Genomic DNA, 26,086 nt, shown 5'->3' with positions numbered 1-26,086 from the left:
TTTTGAATAGATATTTCTAGCCATGGCCGTAGGGTTAACCCCCCCCCCCCCCATTAGGATCCAAAAAAGCAGAAAAGATGTTCTACTTCACACTCAAAATTTTAAATTCAGAATCAATTATGAAAATAGAGTAAGGTTAAACAAAAGTAACAATCTACACTAAAAACTAATGCCAAAATCTTAAAAAATCATCTCATGTTCAAAATTCTGCTACACTTTTTCAAAATTTTCTCATTTCTTCATTAAAATTCAGATCTGAATATTAAATATCAAATTAAATTAACCCATTTCGGTGGTTCTGATTCTATAATTCTCATAACCAAAATTTTATTCCTATTTTCGTTATTCGGATCCTGTATCCTGTTCAGGATTCTTGATTTTCAGTTCGAATAATCATAAGAAATTAAAAATAAAAAGCTTCTTTGAAATCCTAATTCAAAATCAATTTTGCATTTCATATCAAATTTGTATAAGGTTTCGAGATCATATGCATTTCCAATATTTCGATAATAGTTTTCCGAATATGAAAAAAAGAAAAAAAATTGTTTAACAGACAAATTTGAAGTTCCTAAGCTTAATTTTTGCACGAAGTTCAAACATTTATAGCTTCGAAATGGCAATCCATGATTGAAAATTAAGATTCAGATTCATCATATGAATTTCATATTTGAATTCAGATTCACAATACAGATTAAAAATAAATAATTTAAATAGTGAATTTTGATAAAACCTGAACTACAGAGTTTAAATAACAGGTTCATGGAAGAGGGCAGCCAAGTTGGCTCATAAAATCTGATCTGATCTTGAATCAAGATTGGGGAATCGTATTTTTTGTACATTTCAGAAATCGTTTAGAAATTTTAATACAGGTTCAAAGCTCAATTTTTGAATTCAGGTTCAGAACTGATATTCAGAATGCAAATTCAAAATTCAGAAAAAAAATTTCCTGTAAATAAATTTAACAATCAACATAAATTGTTGAGGAATTCGAGAGATCATGAACTCAAGATTGCTGGTCAATTCCATTTCCAGATTTCAAATTTTTTATCAAAATAAGTTTGTACACAGGATTATCATTATGGAATTGATTCTTTATGAAAAATATTTGCTGTTAAAGAAACATGTACCTGATCTTCACCTTTAAAAATCTGCACAAAATTCTATATTCTGTCTGTGTACTGTTTAACATTATTAACACATTAAAGACCGCGAGAAAATCTTAGCCATCAGACACAAAAATTCGACATTTTATATTTCACCACCATATTTCAAACCAATAGACAAAAATCCTGCTTATTAACTTAATATATTTGAGTTATGGGAAGTGTTTTGTTATATTTTGTAGAATGAGGTTTCATTATTAGATTCATAACATTTTGATACTAGTTGCAAGCGAAAAAAAAACGATATATATTGTATTTGGTCCGAAATGTATCAATATTAGAGTTTTTCAAAGCCAAATTTCAAACTTTTTATAATCATTAATTTGGTTCAAGTTTGCATCAAGCTAATTTGATGAATTTTTAACTGTTACTCTTTTTTTTTTTTTGAAAATTTGATTTATTTTCATTAAAAGTTAAAATCTATGAATTTGCCAAAGAGTTTGTAAGATTAGGCTTGTTTAATCGAGTAAAAGGTTTTTTTTAGAAATGGAAAACTCTCCTAAAATTTTTTTTTGTGCTCAAATAAACTAAGTTTCATCTACCAGAATCTTAAACAAATTCAAAGAGTTTAACCTGTGGTTTAACCATCTATGAAAGCGAATTAAGCTCACCTTTTGGGTTTCAGACCAATTTTCTAAAGTAACGATTTAGTATGAAAACTTTTAACGTAATAGTACTTAAAAATGAATAACCATAAAGTTACCAAAATATTTTTTGTATACGTGCATTAGTGTACAAAAAATCATAGGTAAAAACTAGTCACCAAACCCCCCCCTGAGTCGGTTCTTCCTACGGCCCTGTTTCTAGCTTATCATTGTTATTGCTTTTCCAAATTTTAAACAAATGTCGATTGACTTCTCTTTTAACAACTTGCAATTGAAAATGAGCATTTTTCTTGAGTTTTCATTCAAAAATATGTGAAATACTCAAAGAGTTTTTGGAATAGTAAAAAATGACCTTTTTCGGTCGCCGATTTACGATGCTTCACGGCACATACATATTTTTTCCTGTAGCTCACAATAATCCCTGATCCTTCTTTTTTAAATTGGTATCTATCATTTTTTGAAAATCCTTACCAAATTGAAGAAAATAATGGTTTATTACAAGCTAGTATTTCCACCCGTTTGTTTACATTTTCTTGGACGCAAACGATCTGTCAAAAATTAGCTTCGAAATCGCCAATTGAATTTGGAATTTTGCCCTCACGATAAAATTGATGGAGAGGTACGCCACGGATAACATGCAAGTGATGCTCACGGACGTTGCTTTTCGTGAACATGAAGAGACTAAGCCGTATCTTCACACGAAACACAAAAAACACGAGTTATAGGTTGGATATACATAAGAAGTTCATGGAAAATTGGTATTTTGTGGCAAAGAAAGTGACCAAAGAGATTGCGCAAAACTTACCGGATGGAGTTAAATGAAATATCTGGCATTTATCGTCTGTTTTTGAGTTTAAGTTTTTCTTTGGCTATTTCTTATTTTAACGCTATTCACGGCGTGTTCGTAAATTGATTTTTTCTATCGAAGTGATTTTTTTTATCGATGCTGGCGTTCGTAAATTCCAAACAAACGTATGCAAAAGCATATGGAAAGTGATTTGACATCTACCAAACAAATCAATCGACTGATGCATCACCCAAAAAAATCAATTTACGAACGCGCCGTCAATAATCTCAAAAGCTTTTATGGGAAAACTAATCGAATGTATCGTAAAACTGTACCAACTGATTTGAGCTAATGATCCCAAAACATATCTATCAAGTTTTGATGCGTTGTTTCTGCTCCGAATATCACGAACCCCAAACAATTTGTTTCCTGCTCCAAATGTTTGATCAGGAGGTAGCTTTATAATTATCAAAATAAACAAAAATATATCCCGAGCCGTCAAATAATAACCTACCACGACGAAGTAGCTTCCTCACTAGCTAGAGGGAAAGGTGATAATTGAGTGTTAGAACACCATTTCTAATTGAAAAGTCCAGTCCAGACTCTATCTGTTGATAAGCACCTTCTTGCCTACCAACCATTGTTGACCGCCTGCCTTACTATAGACAGATAGCTAGGAATGACCAAACTCAAGGTGCTAAGTAGAAAATTAATGACCAAGCAAACTCCCTCGCAGCCGTTAACAAAATCGCGTCTAAAGCCAACTAGGCCTGTCGTCAAAATCTGTGTGATTGCAACGAATAGCTAGCGCCACCACCATGCAGACCTTGCTCTAGGTAAACAAACACGTGAATGTTTAGATAGATACCTACTAGCGCCAAGCTAGATGGGAAATCGATCGTGTGCGCGTCAAGCTTGTGGGGCGAGTGCTGCTACCTATTCCGTAGATAAGGGGATATCAAGTTCTTGCGAAAAAACGCCACGTAATTACCTACTATTTGACCATTGCTGCCGCGACTCAACCCCTGCGCCTCGTCTGGTCAACCTCCTCCGGGGCTTGTCCGGATCTTTCGATTGTCAGTCCGCGCGCGTTCTGCTCTTCCGCTCTCGGGTGAACTGTATTCGATATGGCTCAGGTGAGGCGTGTAATTACCTCATACCAAGCAGATATGATAATGACTCGGAATCGTACGATATTTCTACCCGCACGCCTGTCTGCCGTAAGTACCTACTCTTATCATCATTAACGGGTAGGTGAGAGAGAGCGGCGATTGCTCAACTAGGTTCTCCTCAGGTGTGTTTCTCTGACTGGTATCGTATCAGATCAGTGGCGAGAGTGATCACGTCATCAATTTGGCGGCCTGAGAATGGCGAGACACGGTTTAAATACTTGAGTGAGAGCAACTTTTGCGCTACCGGACCGCACCGGACGAAGGCTCGTCGTTCGATTGGCTTCGAAATTGAGTCAGTTGCGGCGTTCCCAGACGTTTGCGAATTTCCTTTTAGCTAAGCAAGAGTCGAGTTCAGCGCTGTTGTCTCTGAGGGACTACCGTCGTCCGTCGTGCCGTGTGGTCGCGCTAGCTTGAAAGTTCATATAAAACCGTTGCGTTTCGGCTGCGCGAGAGTTACACGTATTTTTGCCGTACACCGATCAAGTTTATCGTGGATTGTTCGCGCTGTTCAGAGAGAGAAAAAAAACCGTCGTTAAAATTGGACTGTTTTGAGTGTTTTTTTTTATCACCAGCGGAAGTGTGAAATTTTAGCGACAGTTTTAAGCCGATTAAAGGTTGGGATTACGGGTTTTACATAGATTTGAAATTATTTGTGTGCCGCTTTTTGATTGTTTGAAGTAATTGAAGTTTTTCTCTATCTATCGTGTTTTAGATCATTCAAGCGTGACAAGCCAGTGTTAAATCAGGGATACGCCAACAATACATACCAAACAAGCACCCTAAGCCAAATGTTTGTTCTGAAAGTGAAAGTCAAGAATATGCTCACCATGAAGATCGAAATCAGAAATCTTTTCCTGTTGACGATGGTTACGGCCTTGCTAAATTTGGCCGCCCCAGCTTTGGCTGCATCCGGCGATAGTTTTCTGTCACTGGACGAGTTCAACAGTTCTCCAACACGTCACAACCATCGACATCATCCGGCGTCCCAGCAGCAGCTTCAGGAGCATCAACACCAGCAGCATCCCAGAGATAATTTCATCCTGATTGACTACTTGAGCGATGGTGAACGGGAACGACGCATAAGCTGGAACGGCATTGCCGGCAAAGAAACGAGCGTCGGGGATGTTAGGTGAGTCCGATATTATTGCACACTCCTATATCGATTACGTATAACTAGACCTACTATGCCATTGGAAGTGGGGCGTTTGAGAGGACGTTAAAAATTTTCGGGTGGTTCCAACATTTGGACGTACGTTCGGCAATTAGAAAACGGAAGTTCAGCATAAGAACAATTTTCTTGAACCGTAATTGCAGCCAGGTCAGTTAGAGACTTAAGTGATGTCCTCCATCTCGTTATCTCTTTAAAGAATGTCTCAAAGTTAATCTATCCAAATAATTCATTGCTTATGTTTTGATTGTGTATTGATTAGGATTCGAAACACGTTGATATATGTACTTTAAAAAATCAAATTCAAATGTACCCATAGACCTTAAAAGGTTGACACAATGGCTTCGAATTATATTCGAAAAGGGATCCAAGGGCAGGGGATAACCCACTTTAATAACGAGTTGATGTCCGAACAAACACTCTCCCATCGTCACCTTTCCGAGTTGCACAGGGCAGGCACAGCTAATGTCTCTGTTCCGGTAGGTTGAAAATGGGGGATGGGAACGTTTAGTCGAAAAGAAAATTTAAGAGAGGCGTAGGAAAATTCATGTGACCATCTACATAGGTCCGACACAGCCAATGGTGCTGGTTTCCATTTGAGTAGTTGAGCTGAAGTTTTGGTGCGAAAAAAAAAACGAAACGGAAAGCACAACTTATCAACTGTTTGCTAATTGTTGTGGTCTAGAAATTTCCTTACCTTGCTGCTGCTTAAATGGCTGAAAAGCCATGGGAGATAACGATGTGTCGAGTGTTTCTCACGTCTACATTTCTTGGATTTGGAGTAAACTTGCAGAGTACATATTCAGTACCAGAATCAAAATCCAAATGCAGGTTTGAGATTCAAAATTCTGATTCCAGACTTAGACTTCAGATGGCAAATTCAAATTTCAGTTGTCATATTTTTTTTTGTAGAGAAATGAATCCAACTTAGATGAAATTTCAGGGACTAGATAAGGGAAAATTGATGTTGAAAATCATGCGAAAAAAAATTCGCCTTGTCTCCCGGTGAGACTTGAACCCACATCTTGCGCCTCTCCGGGGCCCATGTATTAACATTCTACTACAGGAGACCAACCTGGCGTATGAATATTATACTGGTTGAGTGTCGATGTCTATCGGAATGAAGGGAATAGTTCGCCCATGTGATCATAATCATTTTTCCTGGTCTATTTCTATTCCCATCTTTTCATCTTACGGTAGTTGGACTCAAATTTGGATATTTTAGGCACGGCAAGATTTGCATTGCCTTCTCATATACTGCACGGGTTGTCAGTTATGATGAGAAATGATGCGTTTGCCGTATTTGGATATCCAACCAAATTCGGTGTTTGGCACCGCCTTATTTTCTATTTTTAAACTGTGACCCAAAGATGGGTCTTGACTCAAACATTCAGTCAGCGAAACTTTTTTTGTAGAGAAATGAATCCAACTTAGATGAAATTTCAGGGACTAGATAAGGGAAAATTGATGTTGAAAATCATGCGAAAAAAAATTCGCCTTGTCTCCCGGTGAGACTTGAACCCACATCTTGCGCCTCTCCGGGGCCCATGTATTAACATTCTACTACAGGAGACCAACCTGGCGTATGAATATTATACTATATATATTGTCATATTCCGATTTTACTACCTATTAGATTCAGACTTGAGATTCAAAGTCAGTTAATAGATATAGAATTATTTTCAGATGTCAAATTTATCCGACTCAAATATCTGATTTATCCTCAGATTTAGATTCAGATTAAAAATTTTAAATGTAGGTTTATTAACGAGGTGGGCTAGTTTACTTACACGACCTTCCGGCATCCGTGTGTCTCACCTGACAGCTGATTGAACATTCTTATTAAACAGTCAGTTATAAGAGAAAACACGTCTTACCACTTATGGGATTCGAACCGAAAAGTTTTCTTGCCGATACCGGGAATCGAACCCAGTACGCCTGGCATACCAAAACCAGACTCGCGCCAGGATTTTCCGTTAGACCACATCGACGCTTTTCTTTTCAATAAAATTAAATAATAATTGAAAAAATTAAAAACAAACAACTCGTTAACATCAACAATTTTTCAAAACTGATCATCAATTTCAAAGGTTGCTTAGATCGTTATATTTATTTTTATTTTTATTTCAACCCACTAAAACAAATTCATTTTCAAGTGCAAGTTCACTCGTGTTGGAAAAAAGGGGTTGAAATTTTGACACTTGTAGACCATGTTAAAAATTTTACCATGTGAACGGTTCCAGATTCTGCACAACTTTTCGCTTTGTAAATTTTTCAAAACGCTACAAGTGCCATAATTTTTACCATTTTTTTCCAACACGAAGAAAAAACTTGCTCTAATACTTAGTAAAATTGTTATTGAAATTTTAAGTTTAATTTTTTTTTCTTGTTTACTACGGCAAGACTTTCAGATAAGCCTTGGAATTAAATTAGTCGATTGAATTGATTGGCACCAATTGATGCCACAACTGTATGAGCGTCGCTCATGTTACGATCATAAGGCGATGCGATTTGTAAACATCACTTATCAATTGAAACCTACGCGAGAATGTTTTCAAGAATTGTTGTCTCGAGGCGCATTCATGGAGTTTGTAGACCGATTGCAGCGTTAGTTCTTAATTGATCGTAGTTATATCGTTGTTGCGAAAAGTTAAGCTTAAGAATTTTAATCAATCTTGATTTCCTTATCGTATTGATTGCTTTCAAATTCTTCTTAAGCTATTGAATAATCTGTTTTGGACTTTTATGACTAAAGAATAATCAAAACTCAACAGTTTGAAAAATAGAAAACGCCGATAGGTCCTTGAAAAATGTCTGAAGGCGTTTGATTCTGGCAATTGAGAGTCCAATACATCAGATTCGTTGGGTTTTGCGAGCGAAGAGCTCATTCCGAAAATTGATCGAAAGCATTGGGAAACGATCGCGGCAAATGATAGCTGTCTAGCAATTTAATTGGGGGTGGAATCAATGACCTGCTACCGGATGCAATCAATGCGGTGGCAATTTTGGCACCCAATTTTCTTTCCGACCTGACAAGCTCCGTTACCCAATTATGTATGTTGGACCATGCTGATCGTGTTTAATGGTGATGTTTTCTGGGAAGGTCAGATTCCGTCCAGAACGAATCCCTGTGGGACTCCCTGCCAATTTCGAAATGGCAAATATTATATTTATATCCCGATGGCGCTTCGGGGTTTCACCGATCGGGCAAACGCAAAGTGTGGGAAATTACGACAGGCCGTCACGCCGTAGGTACATACATGCAAGTAAACTTGGGTACTAAAATAGGAACCTGATCGCGAGACTTACGACGGTGCTAAAAATACGCTGTATACGGTTTAGCATTTAGTCAGTAAGTTAGTTAGCTAGCAAGTGTTACTGCACCTATTGATTGTGCTACAAGCCAAGACGAGTTGTGGTGCAGTATTTACCGAGTCGACTTGTCTGTTTTTATTTTGGACGCGATTGTCACGACTCGATGACAGGTACCTATCTAGCTATGCGCGGGAATTTTCTGAATGGGAGAACCGCGTGAGATTGAGCGAGTATGACATAAGATAACGAGCATCACGCCATCCATTCCGCAGTGAAATATAGGTTGATTCATGGGGGTGGATTCCATACTACGCTGTTTATTGAACTAGGAATAAATAAGCTGACTGCTGGTGCTTTCGAATGTGGCCTGATGATTGTTTACTTTTCGTCCGGTGGGAGGAACTGACACATCTTCAAATATTCCGTTTTTATAGCAAAGCTACTTCCCAAAATGAGAAAAAAAAAAACAGTTGAACACTTTTAACTGTTTCTGTTAGTCACTAAGTTCATAATTCAAGTATACTTGTTAAGTGAGAAACTTCCGTTTTTCCTTTTTTATATCTACATTTTTTTATCAAACGACACCGTGAATGGAAATAAACAGCAGTCATTCCAAGCGTATCGTACGACCGTCGCGTGATTTACCTGGGGAGGTGATTCGATGGAAATTTTGTTTGATTCGTCACAAAGTACCTCAAATGCGATAAGCAAACGCTAGGGAATGAGTGGATTCTTGTGAATGGAACCAATAATGTTGAAAATAGCGCGTACGATTTTAAGCTCCTTATTTTGATTGAGATTAGCTATTACTAAAATATCAGTTGGTAACATTAGGAATCGCCCACTGATATGTTATCGTCGCTGATTAAATTGGTAACGTAGCTAACATATTTAAGAAATCGCCCGTTGAAACCGCTTCAAGACCAACTGTATTCGTGGCCCAAATCGTTGGATTAGACCTTAACTTAGACCCAACTTTGAGTAACGGTGCTCTTACTTTTGTTTTATACCAGTTAGAGCACCTGTACCCGTGGTCCAAACAGCCGGTTTAGACCCAAATTCCGACCCGAGCAACCGCACTGGTGATCCATTATACCAGTTCTAACTCAACTTTTTTTAGAGCTGGTATAAGGATTGATCCAAAACTGATGAGATTTGGATCCAATTTGACGCAGTTCTAAACCGTTTGACAGTTAATGAAACACGAGTGCAGTTGCCAGTTTTTTCATTGGATCGGATCTAATTTCTTTGGTTCAATTCTTGTATAAATTAGACCCAAGAATAGACCACGAATACAGATGCTCTTAGGGCATCTGTATTCGTGGTCTATTCTTGGGTCCAGTTTATACAATAATTGAACCAAAGAAATTAGAACCGATCCAATGAAAAAACTGGCAACTGCACTCGTGTTCCATTAACTGTCAAACAGTTTAGAACTGCGTCAAATTGGATCCAAATCTCATCAGGTTTGGATCAATCCTTATACCAGCTCTAAAAAAAGATGAGTTGAAACTGGTATAATGGATCACCAATGCGGTTGCTCGGGTCGGAATTTGGGTCTAAACCGGCTGTTTGGACCACGGATACAGGTGCTCTTATGGATTCATTTTTTTAGAACTGGCCTCATATTCGCAACCAACGGAAGGATTCGCAGTTGGCCTTGGACGAGTACGATTGTATTTCATTTCGTATTCAAATATTTAATTATGGATTGTTGTTATTTAGGTAGGTACTTCAAATTTCTTTACATTGAATAGGATAACGATGATGTAAAGTGTAATGATATTTGAAGTTTGGAAAGCAGCCTCCTGGGATATATTAATTGTGATTTAAAAAATTGTTTTTGAAAGGAAAGGATTGAAAAATGGCTGTCGGTGTAATCTGATTTTCACTTACGCAGTGCATGTGCGGATTGCTGGTGAAGTTAGGAATTTTTTTAAAGACATTGTGATCTGAAGAATTTGGAAAAAACAGCAAAGCAGTGGGGCAGCCATAGCAAGAAAAAGAGGGAAAAGTACGCGATGTGCGGAAAATACGGTTCTTTTATCTGATTGCTGCGATGCGTAGGCAATAGATATTTTCAAAAATATTTGGTTGCAACCAGTTTAAGTTGACTCCAATCAGAATGAATTGGGAGACAGCACCGGCCTAACTCTTCTATACCTTTTTATGGACTTTGGTGAGATCGTTTTTTTTTTTGAAAATTTAATGCTTTTACTTATTTTATCAGTCCTATTTTCCAAGTAGAACTTCCTTATAAATATCACTTCCCCTTGCTATCTGAATACAGTACACTGGGTCGTATGAGTTCTATGCACCTTAAAAGTCTATTTTTCTATATCAGATCATCACCACATTGACTTGTTGCAGTGTGCATTATTGTATTACACTTATTTTTAAAACCAACACTTGAAACGAATATTCCTATTCATCCAGATACTCTTTTTGGCATTTTTTGTTTGTTTTGATGATTAAGGTGTATTTTGTGTATTAGTCAATGCAAGATGTGTTTAGTCACCCATGCTATGCTATGCTATGGTATGCTATCAGGTGCGATTCGTACCCAACGGCACCTGATTCTAAACCGTTTGAAAGTTATCACACGGGAGAATTATCCCTTATACGAGTGCCATTTGTTTAGGTAAATTGTGCATTCGCGGTCCATCATACCAGTATCAACTCAACTTTCTTAAGAACCGATATAAGGATGATGAGGTTTGGACCCAATTTGACTTAGTTCTAAACAGATTGACAGTTAACAGTTAAAACAAGAGTGGTGTTGCCAGTTTTTCACGGGGATGGATCTAATTTTGTTGATCCAATTCTTGAAGTGAAGGGAACTGAAATGAAGGGAGAAAATACGTCAATGATCACACAAATTGTGCTACCAATGATTGAATTTGTGGTAATTTGTGGCAATTTGTTAGAGAAAATTAGACGGTTTCAGTTAAAATGAGAGAAACCAGTGCTCAGAGAGAGTGAAAATGTGCTAATTATTGCAAATTCTTGCAATTTGTGAAGCAGTTGTGGAATTTTGATCATTACCACTCCAAATACAAAGAATTCTCTCTTGATATCAATCCCTTGGTTGAAATCCAAAGTTTTCGCGCTGGTGATTTGCAACCTTGCCAACCAGCGACCATGAAAAATTTATCAAACACCACGGCAATTGGCAACCCTTTCTTTTGTTTGGTTTCGACACTTGGAAGATGTTTGATGGATGTCTGGTAAACTTCGGTTTCGGGATTCAGCGAAGAATACACCACCTTAACAAGTGGCCTAAAAGTTGATCCAGTACAATTTCGGTGGTTCAATTCTCGTATAAATTAGACTCAAGAATAGACCACCCGCATAATCAAATATCATACACCTAATCATTGATATTATTCCTTGCTGATTGCATGAATAGTGATTATTCGAGTAATCGTCCTAAAATCATCTTAATTTTGACTAAATTTTCCACTTTTCATGTGCCTTCGCTTAAAATGATAAAAAAATATTGTTGAAAGATACCAGTAATAATCCTTAAAACAAAATTCAGGATGCATGATGCATCTGAGTGTGTCGTGTGTCTTCACTATCAACAATGCAAATAAAAAATGGCGCATGATTTTATTTTGCTAGCCAAAACGGTGGAGTCTCGTTTTTTTCATCAGCTAAAATGTAAGTTTGCAGCAATTTTCTTTTCCATAAACTGTTTTTAAATTGTTTCAAATGTTTTTTTCCAGCGGAATTCGCCGGTCGACAGCTCCAAATCAGACTTCCACCGGAAGCGTTCCCTTGCATCACTACCGGCTGTCCGGAAGACCAACGAGCAACGTTTGCATCAAAACAAATTAATTGCAGAACTAATCATTTCATCTAAGGATGATCCGGATCTCCGCAGGATCACAGAAACCGAATTGCGTTCTGCTTCGACGAGAATTTCCCGACGCGACAATCTCAACAGTAGGGTCTTGAAAAACAAATTTGTAAGTTTTTTTTATGTTATTTTGCGTTAATTTTTGTGTTTTTTAGGATATCTTCTGACATCGCTGGATGGACCGTCCAGTATGAGCATTGCATGCATTTGGCTCTATTGAATATGCAAAGAGATGCCCATTTCATCCGATTACGAAATCGATTCCAAAACAAAATTCGAACTATTCCATTCTTCCGTAAAAAATACCGCCGTATACGGTCCAATATAACAACGGACGTCACAAAGATCCTTGATTCCAGCAGTGAAAATAGTGATAAAGCTTTAGTGGTCAGTGCTTTAAGTAATCAACTCTACATTTGTAACTCATGATATTTGGAATCTTTACAGCCCGCGGCTACCAGTTGACCGAGCTGGGCCCACCTCCCCTGCTCCCTAGCGGTGTCCTGGTAGAGAACAACGACAGCAGCGGCAGCCAAAACGGTGGAGTCTCGTTTTTTTCATCAGCTAAAATGTAAGTTTGTAGTAATTTTCTTTTCCATAAACTGTTTTTAAATTGTTTCAAATGTTTTTTTACAGGAGAATTCGCCGGTCGACAGCTCCAAATCAGACTTCCACCGGAAGCGTTCCCTTGCATCACTACCGGCTGTCCGGAAGACCAACGAGCAACGTTTGGATCAAAACAAATTAATTGCAGAACTAATCATTTCATCTACGGATGGTCCGGATCTCCGCAGGATCACAGAAACCGAATTGCGTTCTGCTTTGACGAGAATTTCCCGACGCGAAACAATCTCAACAGTAGGTACTTGAAAAAAAATTTGTAAGTTTTTTTTTATGTTATTTTGCGTTAATTTTTGTGTTTTTATAGGATATCTTTTGACGTCGCTGGATGGACCGTCCAGTATGAGCATTGCATGCATTTGGCTCTATTGAACAAAGGGATGCCCGATTACGAAATCGATTCCAAAACAAAATTAGAACATTCTTCCGTGAAAAATACCGCCGTATAGAGTCCAATATAACAACGGACGTCACAAAGATCCTTGATTCCAGCAGTGGTAATAGTGATAAAGCTTTAAGTAATCAACTCCACATTTGTAACTCATGATATTTGGAATCTTTACAGCCAGCGGCTACCAGTTGACCGAGCTGGGCCCACCTCCCCTGCTCCTGAGCGGTGTCTTGGTCGAGAACAACGACAGCAGCGGCAGCTCGTCGTCAAGAAAGGGAAAGTTAAAATTTCCCATCAACTATCTTTTCAATGGAAACAATGTAAGTGGCACCGCTACCAGATTCGCTGCCGTAATCCGAGCGTCCCCTTTGATGCTCCGATGGTGAAATCGAGGAATGGCGTGAGATGTCCGGGGGGACCAATCGAAGCGGCCAACTGCAACTACTCCGATGGCCGGGCTCGCATGTATGTTTATTGCTAAATGGTAGTGATCAGCTCCACTTACCGAAAAATGTCTAATAAACAGTTGCAAAAAATTCCTTGTTTTTATTTTGGTCGTAATATGAATAACGGAAGAAAGGGTACCTTTTATTAATTTTAATTGTAAAAAGATCATTAGAAGATCAGCTGTAGCGTCAGTAAAACGTGAAATTAAAGATTAAATAACGATAAAATCTATCGTTTAGCTACAATTTGAATAAAGAAAAAAGCAAAAAAAATGAATGGTTACTCTACTTAACGACCCGTTCGCTGTATCGTAAAGTGCGTCCAAACTATTCCATTTCATGGAAAAAAGACTACCTTAATCGTTGATTAATAATCCAAAACTATAAAGCTAATCTTTCGTGTGTCTTAGGAAAAAGATAATCGAAATCGTTATTGTATAATGCTGATTTATGCGGGCAGGAATTCGATTGTACCCTAATGTGGAGTTTAGAGTCTAAACTATAGACCCTCATTCAGACCAATTACAATGCATCAGTGTTCTCAACTTGGTTTTATACAAGTTCTAAATCAACTTTTTCTCAAATGTGATGCGATTTAGGGCATCTTATCCCTGGTCTATTCTTTGTTTTAAATTTTATCCAACCAGTGAAAAAACTGGCAACCCCACGCGAGTTCCATCAACTGTCAAACGGATCAGAACTGCGTCAAATTGAATCAAAGTATCATTAGTTTTGAAACTAGTACACTGAAAATCGAAAACACCCAAATTTGAGAACTGCCACCCGCCAAACCTAAGTTCAAGATTGACAACTTAAGTTTGTGAAAAAATCACAGCTTGCCAATACGCCAAACTTGTCCTTCAAGCGGAGAACTGTTTTTTTGGGGGGGTTTTGTTGTGAGCGCATCTGATTCTGTTACCTCCATCGTGGCAGATTTAGGTTTGGGGGGTAAGTTCAAAGCGAAGAACTGTTTTTTTTTTGGGAGATAACTTTTATTCCCACTTCATTCGCAGAAAGTCTCGCAGATACGATGATGTAGCTGCCTCTCTCAACAACTCTCCGGTGGTCGAGCGGTTAGCATCCTGAGATGGTAATCACAGAACCATTGCAGGTATGGGTGTGATTCCCGTACCTGCAGTAATTTTTTTTTTATTTTAATTTCCATTTTATTGCGGTATCAGATTTTGGGGGATGAGTTCTCTATTAAGAGCTTAACTTTGAGCTATGCCTCCAATAGCCAAACCTGTAGGGAGGGAGTTTCATTCGGGTTGGCGGGGAAAGTTCTCAAGTTTGGGTATTTTCGGGGTTCAGTGTATATACCCCGCTGACTGAGGAAAACAGTCATCAAAAGAAAGAAGAAGAAGAAGAAACTAGTATAAAAGTGATCACTGTGGATGCTTTGGTCGGAATTCAAGTGGAAACTGGCTGTTTGGACCAGTGATACAGTTTTCCTTAGACTGAATTTCCTTCACTAGTAATTTGTTTTTGAAGTCCTATCCTCACACCAGTCAAACATTCAAAGAAACATTGTTTTACCCTAAGCGACCTGCAACGCATCTTTTATTGCTCTGAAATGAAACGAACTGAAACTCCCAGTAGCTGCCGGGATATAAAACAAACGTTCGAGATTTCATAACTTCAAACCGAAATACTCTCGGTATGCCGACAATAAGCAAACATTTCGCATCATCTCACTTGCTTTCAACGCCATGCACCAGTCCAGTACCTACGTGCATCTTTCATCGCCCTTTTGAGCTCTTCTTCTAATGGATGGAAATGATGGCAATTTTCATCTCGCAGGCGAGGGTGCTAGAAAAAAGAGCATTTTCTCATACAAATCCTGCCCATCCATCGAGGGGGAAATCTTTTGTTTGTCATTTGATATGCGACGGATGATATGGGTCGGAAATTGCACCCAACATCGGTAAGTGCTACATATTTTCTGTTCTGCTATCGCGAAGAATGGGATCAGATAGATTTACACTTAATTTAATTTGCAATAATTAAACTGACATGCAGTAAATTTTTGGTTTGCTAACTCCGGCGAAGGGGAAACAATTACAAGCCGAAATGTCGGGGAATTAAGTTGTTTGAGGATTCACTTTCATCATGAGTGAAACGCATCATCCCATGGGAGAGCCAGATGGACTGGGAATGTTGTGTGGGAATCCCTAACCTAGCACAACTGTTGCAATCGCTCCTTAGTCTAGTTGTTCCTCCTCCGCGCGCTCATTCCGCAAGGAAACATCTGTAAAAATAGCTTTTGAAGTGATTGATCGGTGCGTTCTTTTGATTGGCCACTTGATCGGGTGCTTATTTGTAGTGTAGACGAGTGTGCCATCGATGTGCTTAATGGCGTGCTTGAATGAAAAACAAGTGATCGTACACCCATGAAGATATTTGTCTGCAACTGCGGAACAAATAATCTTCACTTTTACCCGGTGCGTTGGGGCGTACTCTTGAAATAAACATGTGCGTGGGCATACGCGAGTGACTTCCCGCCGAGGTGAGCCGCGCACAACGCCTGAGAAACCCTCAACCCCAGCTTCGATGTTTATTGTTTCGTCAAGCTAAATCGGAACATTCTGTAGAAATATGCCGCGGTTGTTGATGATGTCCCTCTCGTTTGCCTGCAGCGATGCACCTTGCCTCTCGACTTAAGTCGCCTCTCGAAAACCATAGAGGGGCCCCAGTGTTAATTAATTAAATCATCGATCGAGCATGGGATCCAGTGAACAGAATCACTGGCCAAGACAGACTAGAACTTTTCCAACGAAAATTAAGCTGTTTTTCAACGCCAACCGGCAGCTCAATAAATTTAGGCCATTCAAATCCGAATGAGTCTGGTGGGAAAACGCACAAGAAACGGGCAGCGAAGAAGATCAAACGTTGAATTGATGAATCGAGAATACGTGAGTTCTGTTTCACTTTTTCCTTTTCTCCACTACGATGAACCCTTTTTCATCAACCGGTGGACTATATCAGAGATCTCTTCACTTTTCCACGAGGCAATTGGAGATCATTATGTAAATGATGCTGCCGTTCGGTAGTGGTTCGAAATCTGCTTTCTTTTTCGAGGGTGTTGTTTTTGAAATACCTTACAAGCTTGTCGTTGAACATTTGAGATGCTTCCTTATCCCTGAGGTGCAGTTATCGATAGTTTTGTACTGGGCGAAGGAATTTGTTACATTCCCAATTAATGGGAGACATTCATCGACTTTTTTGTGAGGTGTTGTTTATTGACAAACCCGAAAATTGTTACGATATTGAATTGGATTATAACGAGGATATAAAAAATACCGAAATGTAAGGAAATGAGTTCATCTCGTTGAAGTTTTTTATTTCAGAATTTCGAAATAAAATTAAGGATTCTCTAGAATTTTGTAGTTTGCCACTAACACCAGGTCATGAACAATCAAAATGACTGATCAAAGGTCTTTCTTATGGAATCCTGAGGGGATTTCATAACCTTAATCAATTCTTGGAAATCAAACTACAAATTAAAAAAAAATCGAAAATTGGTAGCTTGGAAATATGCTTCCGAGTCTTGTTTAACAATTTAGCTCCTTTATTCGTCATTTACCACATTTCGATTATGAAGCGGAAAGGAAATCCTACTCACAAAAACTCTAAATAAAGTATATTACACTATCAGTTAAAATGCACATCCAATCAGCAATAAATACGGTCAAACCAGACAGAAAGTGATGCGCGAAACGGAAAGAATTCATGGCTCATTTTTTTTTTTTTTGGGAATATGAAATGATGAATGCTTGAATTTTGACTGATATTGCAAATGCTATCGAAACAAAAAAATACGATGCTTTGAACTCTTTGTGCAGATTCTTTATGTCAAGTTTTAACAAAGGAATAAACGGCTTGAGGCGAAGTTTAAAGCGGAAATCTAGAATGTTGACGATAAGCATACGACGGGAGGTCCAAACATTAATGAATAATAGAATCTTAGAATATAGAATAGAAGTTCTAAAAATTACCTCAAGTTCTCCAGTATCATTCGGAAAGAATTGAGCAACTCGTTAGGAACAAAAAAAAGTGATACTGAAGAGGTACGATTGAGTTATTTCTGACGCATCGCTAGTCAGCAACTTTTAGTTCCTAATGGTTTCAAATTTCGAAACCCCAGTTTTTAAACCGCACGCCGCGCTGTTCCGTGCAGGTTTCGGCGAAACCAACCTGAACCGCCTTGTCATAAATTTGCAAATTAAAAGCTAGTAGTTTCATTTTGTTTGGCTTCATCGGTAGACAGTACGTGTTTACGAATACGTCATCGCCAGTTTACAACCGCAGCAGTATGCAATGTGTGGTAGCATTGCATGCGCCTTCAATAAAAACCAAGATCACCCAACAAAAACTTTTACTACCTATGCTTTTGAAAGCCAAAGGTTTGGACGTGATAATTCCGCGGCCAAGACATTTGGAATTTGTGCACGGTAAATTAGAGCAAAGGGTGTCACCCACTTGTTTCTTTAACGCGCTCGTGTTGAATTCGCGCGGCGTCTTAAATTAGGGGAATCCGTGTTGACGAGCTGTCATAAATTAGGTTGATAAAATTGTATGGGATACTAAATTATCCAATACTTGGCACATGACAGAGCCGAAAGGAGAAAACGCGAATCCACACGAGCAAGATTATAATCCGGTATAAATGCCACTTTAATGGTGATCATCGTTGGCTGCCGCTGGATTGGCCGCAAACGTCACCCACCATGTGTCTAAGCACGTGACTACAGCTGATCCGGCTGCTTAGCCAAACCAGATGATCGCCCAGCTTTGATTCTATTTAGTGTGTCGATGCGTGTCACGAAACCAAGCGAAATGCAGCGCCTTTACGGCTCAACGCGCGACAAATTACACGTGATTTATGATTACCCGTGAACTGCGTGAGTGAGCCGACAGAACTAAAACCGGCCAATTAAAAGGCTGTAAATGCAACAAGTGGCGATTTTATTTCCAACGGATGCAAACCGTTAAATCGTGCCAGTAAAAACTGGACACTAACGGCCAATTTAAAATTCATTGAAAATTAAAAACCCTCCAAAAGCGTTTAGAAGCCATTTTCTTCTTTTCTATATTTAGATCAAGAATCAGGTACATTGTGAAAGTTCATTTTATCAAGAAACAGCATTCACATTCTCTTAACGCCCAAAACAGTGATCGCGCGATCGGTCAACCAACGCTTTAATTCGATTTCTTCTTTAACCTTTATATACTTAAAACGAATCGTACGATATTTCGGTGACGTCACGGACGTCCGCCAGTTTCCTACCCCACTTACCCCACTGCAGGACCCCTATCTTTCGTGGTGAAATACTCGAAACAACAGAAAAAAAGTAACTGACCAACCGAACGGGTAGTCAGCCGGACGAATCGTACGATGTTGGAATGCTTTTTTATGAGTTTTCGCTTCTTGTTTTGCTATATTTATACCATCACCAGCCAGATAGTCAGTCTCACATTCTTTTGGGCGATCTCGAGGTTTCTTTAGAGCAACAACAGAAGACGAATAAAAAAACTGCCGAAAATTGGCAATCTACGAACGGACGATTCGCGACACATAGCAAAAAAAAAACAGCCTAGAGATACGAGAGAACAAGTCTGAAAAGGTAATTTTTAATTTGATATTCAAAACTGGTTCCCTAATAGGTGATTCGAAACTAGGGATGCGGTTTTGGCACGTTTTAGATTATAGTTTTTAAATTTTTAACTACATTGTGTTTTCTTTACAGAGTTCATAGACCTGATTTACGTTAGGCTGCTTTCAAGATCACTTGAAGTGATTAGAAAAATGCTGAATGAGAATGGATCTTATTTTTTTAAATGGTTTTTCATTCATTCATTTGGTCCATGAAAAACAATAAAATACTCCTGACTACTTTTAATCCCGTGATAAGCTAGCTTTCCTATAGAAAAAAACGGAAAGAAGTACATTTGTAATTCAGACTGATCTTACCAAATGTTCTGCTTCAGCCTTAGACGACTCCATCTGAAGTCTTATTTGACGGAAAACACTGATGCAGCTAAATCAGGCATCCTTTTGCAATTACTTTCTTGTGTTCGTTCTTTATCCACGATTTTTTTAAAAGTGCTTTTCACTTTACTATGGCTTTTTGAATGCTGAAAAGATTCTTCAAAAGTCTCTCAATAAAATTGATTTCCCACTCTATGCACTCCGGAATTTATGAAATTTTCTGCTAAGAAAAACACGTCTATCTCAGTAGATCATATACTACTTCTACCCATGGTTGGTCTTCTTCTCCCAAACAACAATGATCAGGGAGAAAATTACACTATTGTCGTTTCAGCTTCCGAGCAGGGTTGCCAATGTGCCTGATTTTTCAGGATTTGCCTAATTTTTTGAGGCACATTCTGATAACCTGATAAACCTCCGTTTTTTCCTGATTTTTGGAAATGAGCCTGATTTTACCTGCAAAGATAACTTGTTTTTTTTCTTTACTTTCTGTCAATCTGCATTTTCTCTTATTATTCTTACGTCTCAATTTGCTTTGCTCATATACAAAAGCAAACGCAGTACTTTTGCTATATAATTATGTATATTCACAAGAAAGGTTATTTCATACCAATTCTAGTGAAGTAATTATATTTGCGCTGGGATATTTCACAAAAATCTGATAGGCGGACTTAACTGTATTCAACGAATCTACCAGTTGCCTATGCATTACTCTATGTGAGACTTTTAATTTTATTTGTGTGAATTTTAAAATGCGAATTTCTAATCTGATCGAGCTTTTAAAAATGAGTTCCGGTTCGGAAATCTGATTGTTTTGGAAAATCTGGATTACAAAATTTGGATTTCTAACCCCTTTTCCCTACAAATGGTTCGTAGCAAATGAGATATTTAAGCACAAATAATGTTGTTCATTTCCCAATACTTTATAACAACAATACTCATCCTATTTCGTTTCCAATCTAACCGCCTATAAAGCTTTAAATTTGATAAGAATTTTCACCATCAAACGGAAAAATAACTGTTAAATTTCATCTTATGTCTGTTGTTAACTTATTATATCTCAGAAGAAACAAAACAATAATAATTTGAACAATCTGAAATTAACGAAATTTCAACCTGTTTGAGTATGAGCAAACATTTTTCATGGGCATTCATAGTCTGTGGATAAGTTCTTAGGGCTTGTGGGCTCGAAGAGTGACTTTCCGTTCTTTTCAGTTCTATTTTTTTTTTAAATTTGATTGATAGATACCGTTTTTTATATGAACCTTTTTTCAGGTTCAGGTTCATCAAGCCTTTTGTGATAACAGATTTTATCGTTTAAGAATTGGTATAACTTATTTCAAACTTTTTTATCACCTGTTTTGGAGTCGTGATGAAAACGTTATTTACAAGATATAGTAAATTTTATTTTTATATTTTAATTGAATATTTTTTTAATATTGGAAATTGTTTGGAAAATGAACTTAGAGTTTAGTTAATCATCGAGCTGAATCGATAGATACCTATATAAAGTGGTATAAAACCCATAATATATAATTTCACCAATAATTTATTATATCAACAACTTTTTTTTTAAGAAAGACAATAAAAAGTCAGCAGTTCGGTTTTTTTTTTGTTCAAGCCTGATTTTTCCTGAGTTTCCCTGAATTTTAGTAAAAAAAAAATGTTGACAACCCTGCTTCCGAGTGTAATTCTCTTTTGCTGATCGTGCTCCACTAGTTCTCCGAGTTTACATTAGCTATAAGCGACTTGGACGGCGAGTGTGAGAGCTCTCGCATCTGAGTGGGAGAAAAAAAATCTAGCCAAGAGCGCCCTAGTGCTTCAGTCATACACCTCAGTGTGAGTGGAGGAAAATTTTATTTAGACTCCCACCACACAACGGCAAAAAACAACAATCCCTTCCCCGCTGTCAGTATGGCCACATTCAAATCTTTACTCTTATTGGAAAACATAATTTTCACTGACAAGAAATTTGCACCGAAATGTGCACCAACAATAAAAAAGATCATCAGTGGAAAATATTAGAAAAATAGTTTTTTTTTATTAAACTTTGGTTGGTTTGAGTAGATACCTTTTCTGTTCTCTTATTTTTCAATTATCAAATCTAATTAATTATCTAAAAAGGTGTTTTAAAATCCAGAAGCTACTTTCAACTGTGTTGTTATTTCTAATAATTGACGACTTTTACATGCATCTGAATTCTGTCTTTTTCTAATAAAATGTTTAATCGATATGGTTTCTATTTCCTATTCTATTTTATCAAATGGTGAAATCTTTTCTTATCTTAACCAAATCTTTAAAATTTGTCTTCTGTGCAGACAGAATCTGCACTGAAAAAAAGTGAAGAAATCTGATTTTTTTTTTAAATTAAAGGTGTTTACGTCAAAAAATCAGGACACCGCGAAGGATTCAGGATCCGGATTGTTCAGGATTGGTGGAAATAAAATGCAGCTCTCATGCTTCTAGATTACAGTTGCAGTTTATATCGAAAAACACCGTTTAACAATCATTTGAACCGAAGATTATCCTCGGTTTAAGGGGTCAAACTGTTTTACTACAGATTCGTTTAATGTTCTTATCATTTAACTGTATATTTAATTATAAAATCGATTTTTTTTTATCAGGATAATTCAGGACATTCTAAAGATCAATTTTCAAAAATCAGAACAATTCGAAAGACTTTGAAAAATTAGGACGGCCTCTCGAAAATCAGGTCTTTTCTTGTAAACAGTGCGTTTCTTTCTCCCCGCATAGCTTGGTGGGAGCGGACGAAAAAATTGCACTTTTTTCACTGGACAAACCGATCTGAGGAGTATTGTTAACCATGCTTCTGCCAAACGTTAAACTCTTCATATGTGACTAAACAGAGATTAACTATTCCTAATAGCTAAGTATCTTTGAAGCAACAAATTGTAATCAGGGTTGATTTGAAGCCAAGTAAAAAAAGCAACGCGCACAACAGGATTTCATATGAACCAGAATTACGCTGCTTTCTTCAGAAGAAACTATCAACAACCCATCCCAAGAACTCTGCTTTAGGCTTCAGGCTTCATCAAGAGTAAATTAGGTCATTATAATTCTTCCCGGTTCAAAGTCGTTATCCCAGAAATGATGCCCCATTCCGATGCTAACAATCTGGTGAATGGGTTTAACGATCTTTCACTGGCCATCGATCAGAAAATTTATAGACTCTAGCCGGTTCATTTGTGAAGAAACCGAGGAAAATTAATAAAATTTGTTCAATCCCATGATGGCCGTTATCTCGAAGTGATTGGTCGCATGGAAACTGAATAGGCCTAAGCGCTCCCATAGCAAATTATAGTCGTTGTTGCGACACTTCACCATTATGTTGGGTCGTTTGTTATACCTACCTATAGTTTGGAAGCCTTGATAATAATCCAGTTCTATATTGAGCAACTTTGATCGCACCCACTCACTCCAAAACCGCCAAACAATCAAAAGCAAAGCGGATCGATAGGAATTTCGATCAGCGCGGGCAGACAGAAGATCGAAATGCAGTTATCTTAACTGCAGCGATTTGATCTTTGTTAGTTTTGTTTTTATCTTACCAACCAGGCGGCCGGAAGAAGCTACGATAGGCTGATTCACTTGGGTAGCGATTAAATAAATAAGCGAGACAAGATAAGGTCGAGTGTTTCGAGATTTTTTTTTTGGGAAAATACGATCGCCGAGAGTATGATAAATCGATCGTCGATTGTTGACCCACTTTGAAGGGATGCAGCAGCAGCGGCACTGGAACAAAGTTGACTCTAAAGAGATTCCTCAGCTAATAAATCTGGAGGAACTGGTCGTTGTTTTTGGTTGGGACACTCAGATTGCATCATTTCAATTGACAGACATGTGCACCACCGACCGAATAGAAGACTCGCTATGGGTCCTACCATCAAAAGGGGTAATTTATGGCCTCACAAAAGTCGCAACATGACCAAACTTTGGAATATTTAAATATCTAACACTGGCGATGTTTTGGGTCGGCTGTCAGTGCAATTCCGCGTTCGACATATTTATGGATCCTTTGGGTCCAGCACATCTTCTCCGGTTGTGAACATCGATTTCCAACGAGTCGTCGTAGGAGCTGATTGATCTAGCTTTTTCCCTAACCTTATGGTTGTACAAATTTGTAGCCGAAGTGTTCGTAAATCTGTTCACTCGAGCTACGTGCCAAGGAAATAAAAAAAAATTCGCCGTTTCGACAACCGCCAAAGCAGCAACAAGATGAAAGTATAACAAACGACTCGGACCAGTTTTGCCGACGTAAGTCGTTTCGATTGGTCCCCGGTCGGCTGATGGTACCGGAAAGGGTCACTGAAAATCAATCGTCTTAAATTGAACGCTCGCCTCGGCCCGTAAGGAGAACGATGTGCGACAACTTGAAAGAGGACCCGACCGCGTGATTTTGCTGACTCTTCACATGTGTAAACAGTACGAACCACTACTGAGTTCTGATGTCGCCGAATGGGTACTCATCCACTTGTTGGTTGTATGCGGTTCACTGCCGGAGGTTGGTGAAAGTTCAAAATCGCCTTTGCGGATTCCTTACCTTCTGGATGAAAGAGACTCCCGGGAAGGTCAGGGGTGTCGATTTTGATTGTTCCTTTAAAAGCAACTCAATCGTTTCCCTAAAAGGAGGACGGCTGCAAAAAATAAAAGCATTTGCAATATTGGCATGCTTAAAATCCCCTCGGAACGTTTCCCCGGAATTGCCGATTGACTGCTGCTACAATCAAGGACGTATGCTGAATACCGATTCTACAGCTAGTTGGTGTGATTCGAGCCCCCACAAAGGACTGCAACGACGAGGAAGGAAACCGCTTAGTTGCCCCGTGGAAGTGTACCCCTCCCTTTCCAAAAAGCAATAACAACAACAGCGCCCTGCATTCGAGCCAGCCAGGAGTGCCGAAAAACCAAAACCATCTTAGGGAACGAAATCCGATTAGGTTGTCCCTTTTTACATTTTAAATTTCGCTATTCCTAGAGAGTAGCCAGCTACCTAGCTAGTGTTGTAAAACTATGATGCCTTTTCTTTGCACCGTTTCCAAATTCGAATGTTTTCCTTATTTGATAGACGCACACACCTATTCTTATAAATCCACTTTGAACAACACATCGCATCGGGTTATAATTTGCATTGACGCGGTTTTGTGGATCCACTTTGTAAGTTTTGTTTTGGAAGTTGGACCAACGAGTAACTGGAAAAAAAACAACGAAACCATTCGCAAATTTTCGATTGAAATGTTGTCCGACCGCAAGCCAAAGTTGTACCGGAGTATAACCTTGAATTTTTTGCTTGTTAGTTGTAGGCAAGTATACTTCCCGCGTAGTTGTTTCGGATTGTTGATTGATTTCTTGCCGGAGTCGAGTGATCCTATTTCAAGCAGTTGTTCTTTACATGCACTTCATTTAGGGTACTAGTCATCCCTCTAATTAAAGCTGAAAGATTTCGTTCAAGGTTTAGGATATTACACCTATCCGAAATTTTTCGGATACTTTGACTTGGTTTCTTTATGGACTTAATCGAATAGAAAATAAACATAGGAGCAGACATTTTTTTCAATATACTTATTAGAATAATGTTGAAATCTCTAACAGCTATACACCCACAAATCAGACTCTACTCCAATAATGAACTTCCTTGGAAGTGGAATTATCGTATAAGACTCTATGCCGGATCGGCATTATAAAGCTTTCTAATAACTGACATTGTCCTCCCAGTGCAACCGCGATGCATATGTCTGAAAGAAACCAAATAAAACATATCCTATATCCTAAGGTTGCCAGAATTTTTTCCACTCCCATCCGGGCCTAGCAATTCCGGGCATTTTTTTCAAAAAAACCTGGCAAAATCCGGGCATGGATTTCAATTTTTCAAATCCAAAAACCGGGCAAAAACCGGTCAAAATTTAGGTGTTATTATATATAAAAGCAAAGAAAAAATGCAAAAAAATGAAATTTATATTTTATTAATGTAAGACTTCCAAAAACTTTTTGGAACACTTTAATATTTAATAAGCAAATCAGCGAAATTATTTGAAACAACCGTTGAAAATTTCCATACCGTTAATCGATTTTGCTGAAACTTTCTTAAAAACTTTGATTTTTTTTGGTTTCTTTGTGAAAATTGTGAAAAAATCCGGGCAACATCCGGACTTTTTCACGATATCCGGGCAACCGGGCCGGACCGGACTTTCTCGAAATTTTGCATCAAATATCCGGGCAAACCCGGATAAAACCGATAATATGGCAAGCTTACTATATCCTATCACCAGACAAAGCAGAATGGAAACAATCAGCCAACAAGGATATTGTCGAATGATGTACCGAGTGCTGTGTGTGTATGTAAACCGACATTAAGCGGGCCATAGACTACACCACATTTGTACAAATGCGATGAAATTCGATGACATCCTGTCGCTGTGAACATGATTTGCATCGTGTATGGCACTGCTTGAATGAGCGCCCAAACGGTTTGAGTAAAATCGGTCCGGATCAAAATATTTTGTACAAACCACCCTATACGGCATGGTGTATGGTGCTGTTTGTACAAAA

The 26,086-nt window shown here is 38.3% G+C and overlaps 1 protein-coding gene and 1 long non-coding RNA gene across 8 annotated transcripts in view; both read left to right on the top strand.

Annotated features, from left to right (window-relative positions):
* LOC129746034 (uncharacterized) overlaps positions 1–26,086 on the top strand; it is an 86,778-nt gene that overhangs the window by 33,219 nt on the left and 27,473 nt on the right. For 2 of the 7 annotated variants that reach the window (XM_055739453.1, XM_055739454.1), the window contains exon 2: positions 4,440–4,856. In XM_055739453.1, the coding sequence (XP_055595428.1) occupies positions 4,516–4,856 (341 nt within the window). In that variant the 5' untranslated portion in view covers positions 4,440–4,515. Of the gene's footprint in view, positions 1–3,879; positions 4,342–4,414; positions 4,857–26,086 lie in introns of those variants that run through there. The other 5 variants (XM_055739455.1, XM_055739452.1, XM_055739456.1 and 2 more) reach the window with 5 other exon arrangements.
* Positions 11,323–13,536, top strand: LOC129746036 (uncharacterized). The gene is made up of 4 exons (XR_008737224.1): positions 11,323–12,643; positions 12,709–12,934; positions 13,001–13,190; positions 13,259–13,536. It is a non-coding gene; the product is annotated as an uncharacterized LOC129746036 (long non-coding RNA).

Source organism: Uranotaenia lowii, chromosome 2, assembly GCF_029784155.1.
Source record: "Uranotaenia lowii strain MFRU-FL chromosome 2, ASM2978415v1, whole genome shotgun sequence".
Classification (NCBI taxonomy): Eukaryota; Metazoa; Arthropoda; class Insecta; order Diptera; family Culicidae; genus Uranotaenia; species Uranotaenia lowii.
This window is presented reverse-complemented; position numbering and strand designations above follow the sequence as displayed.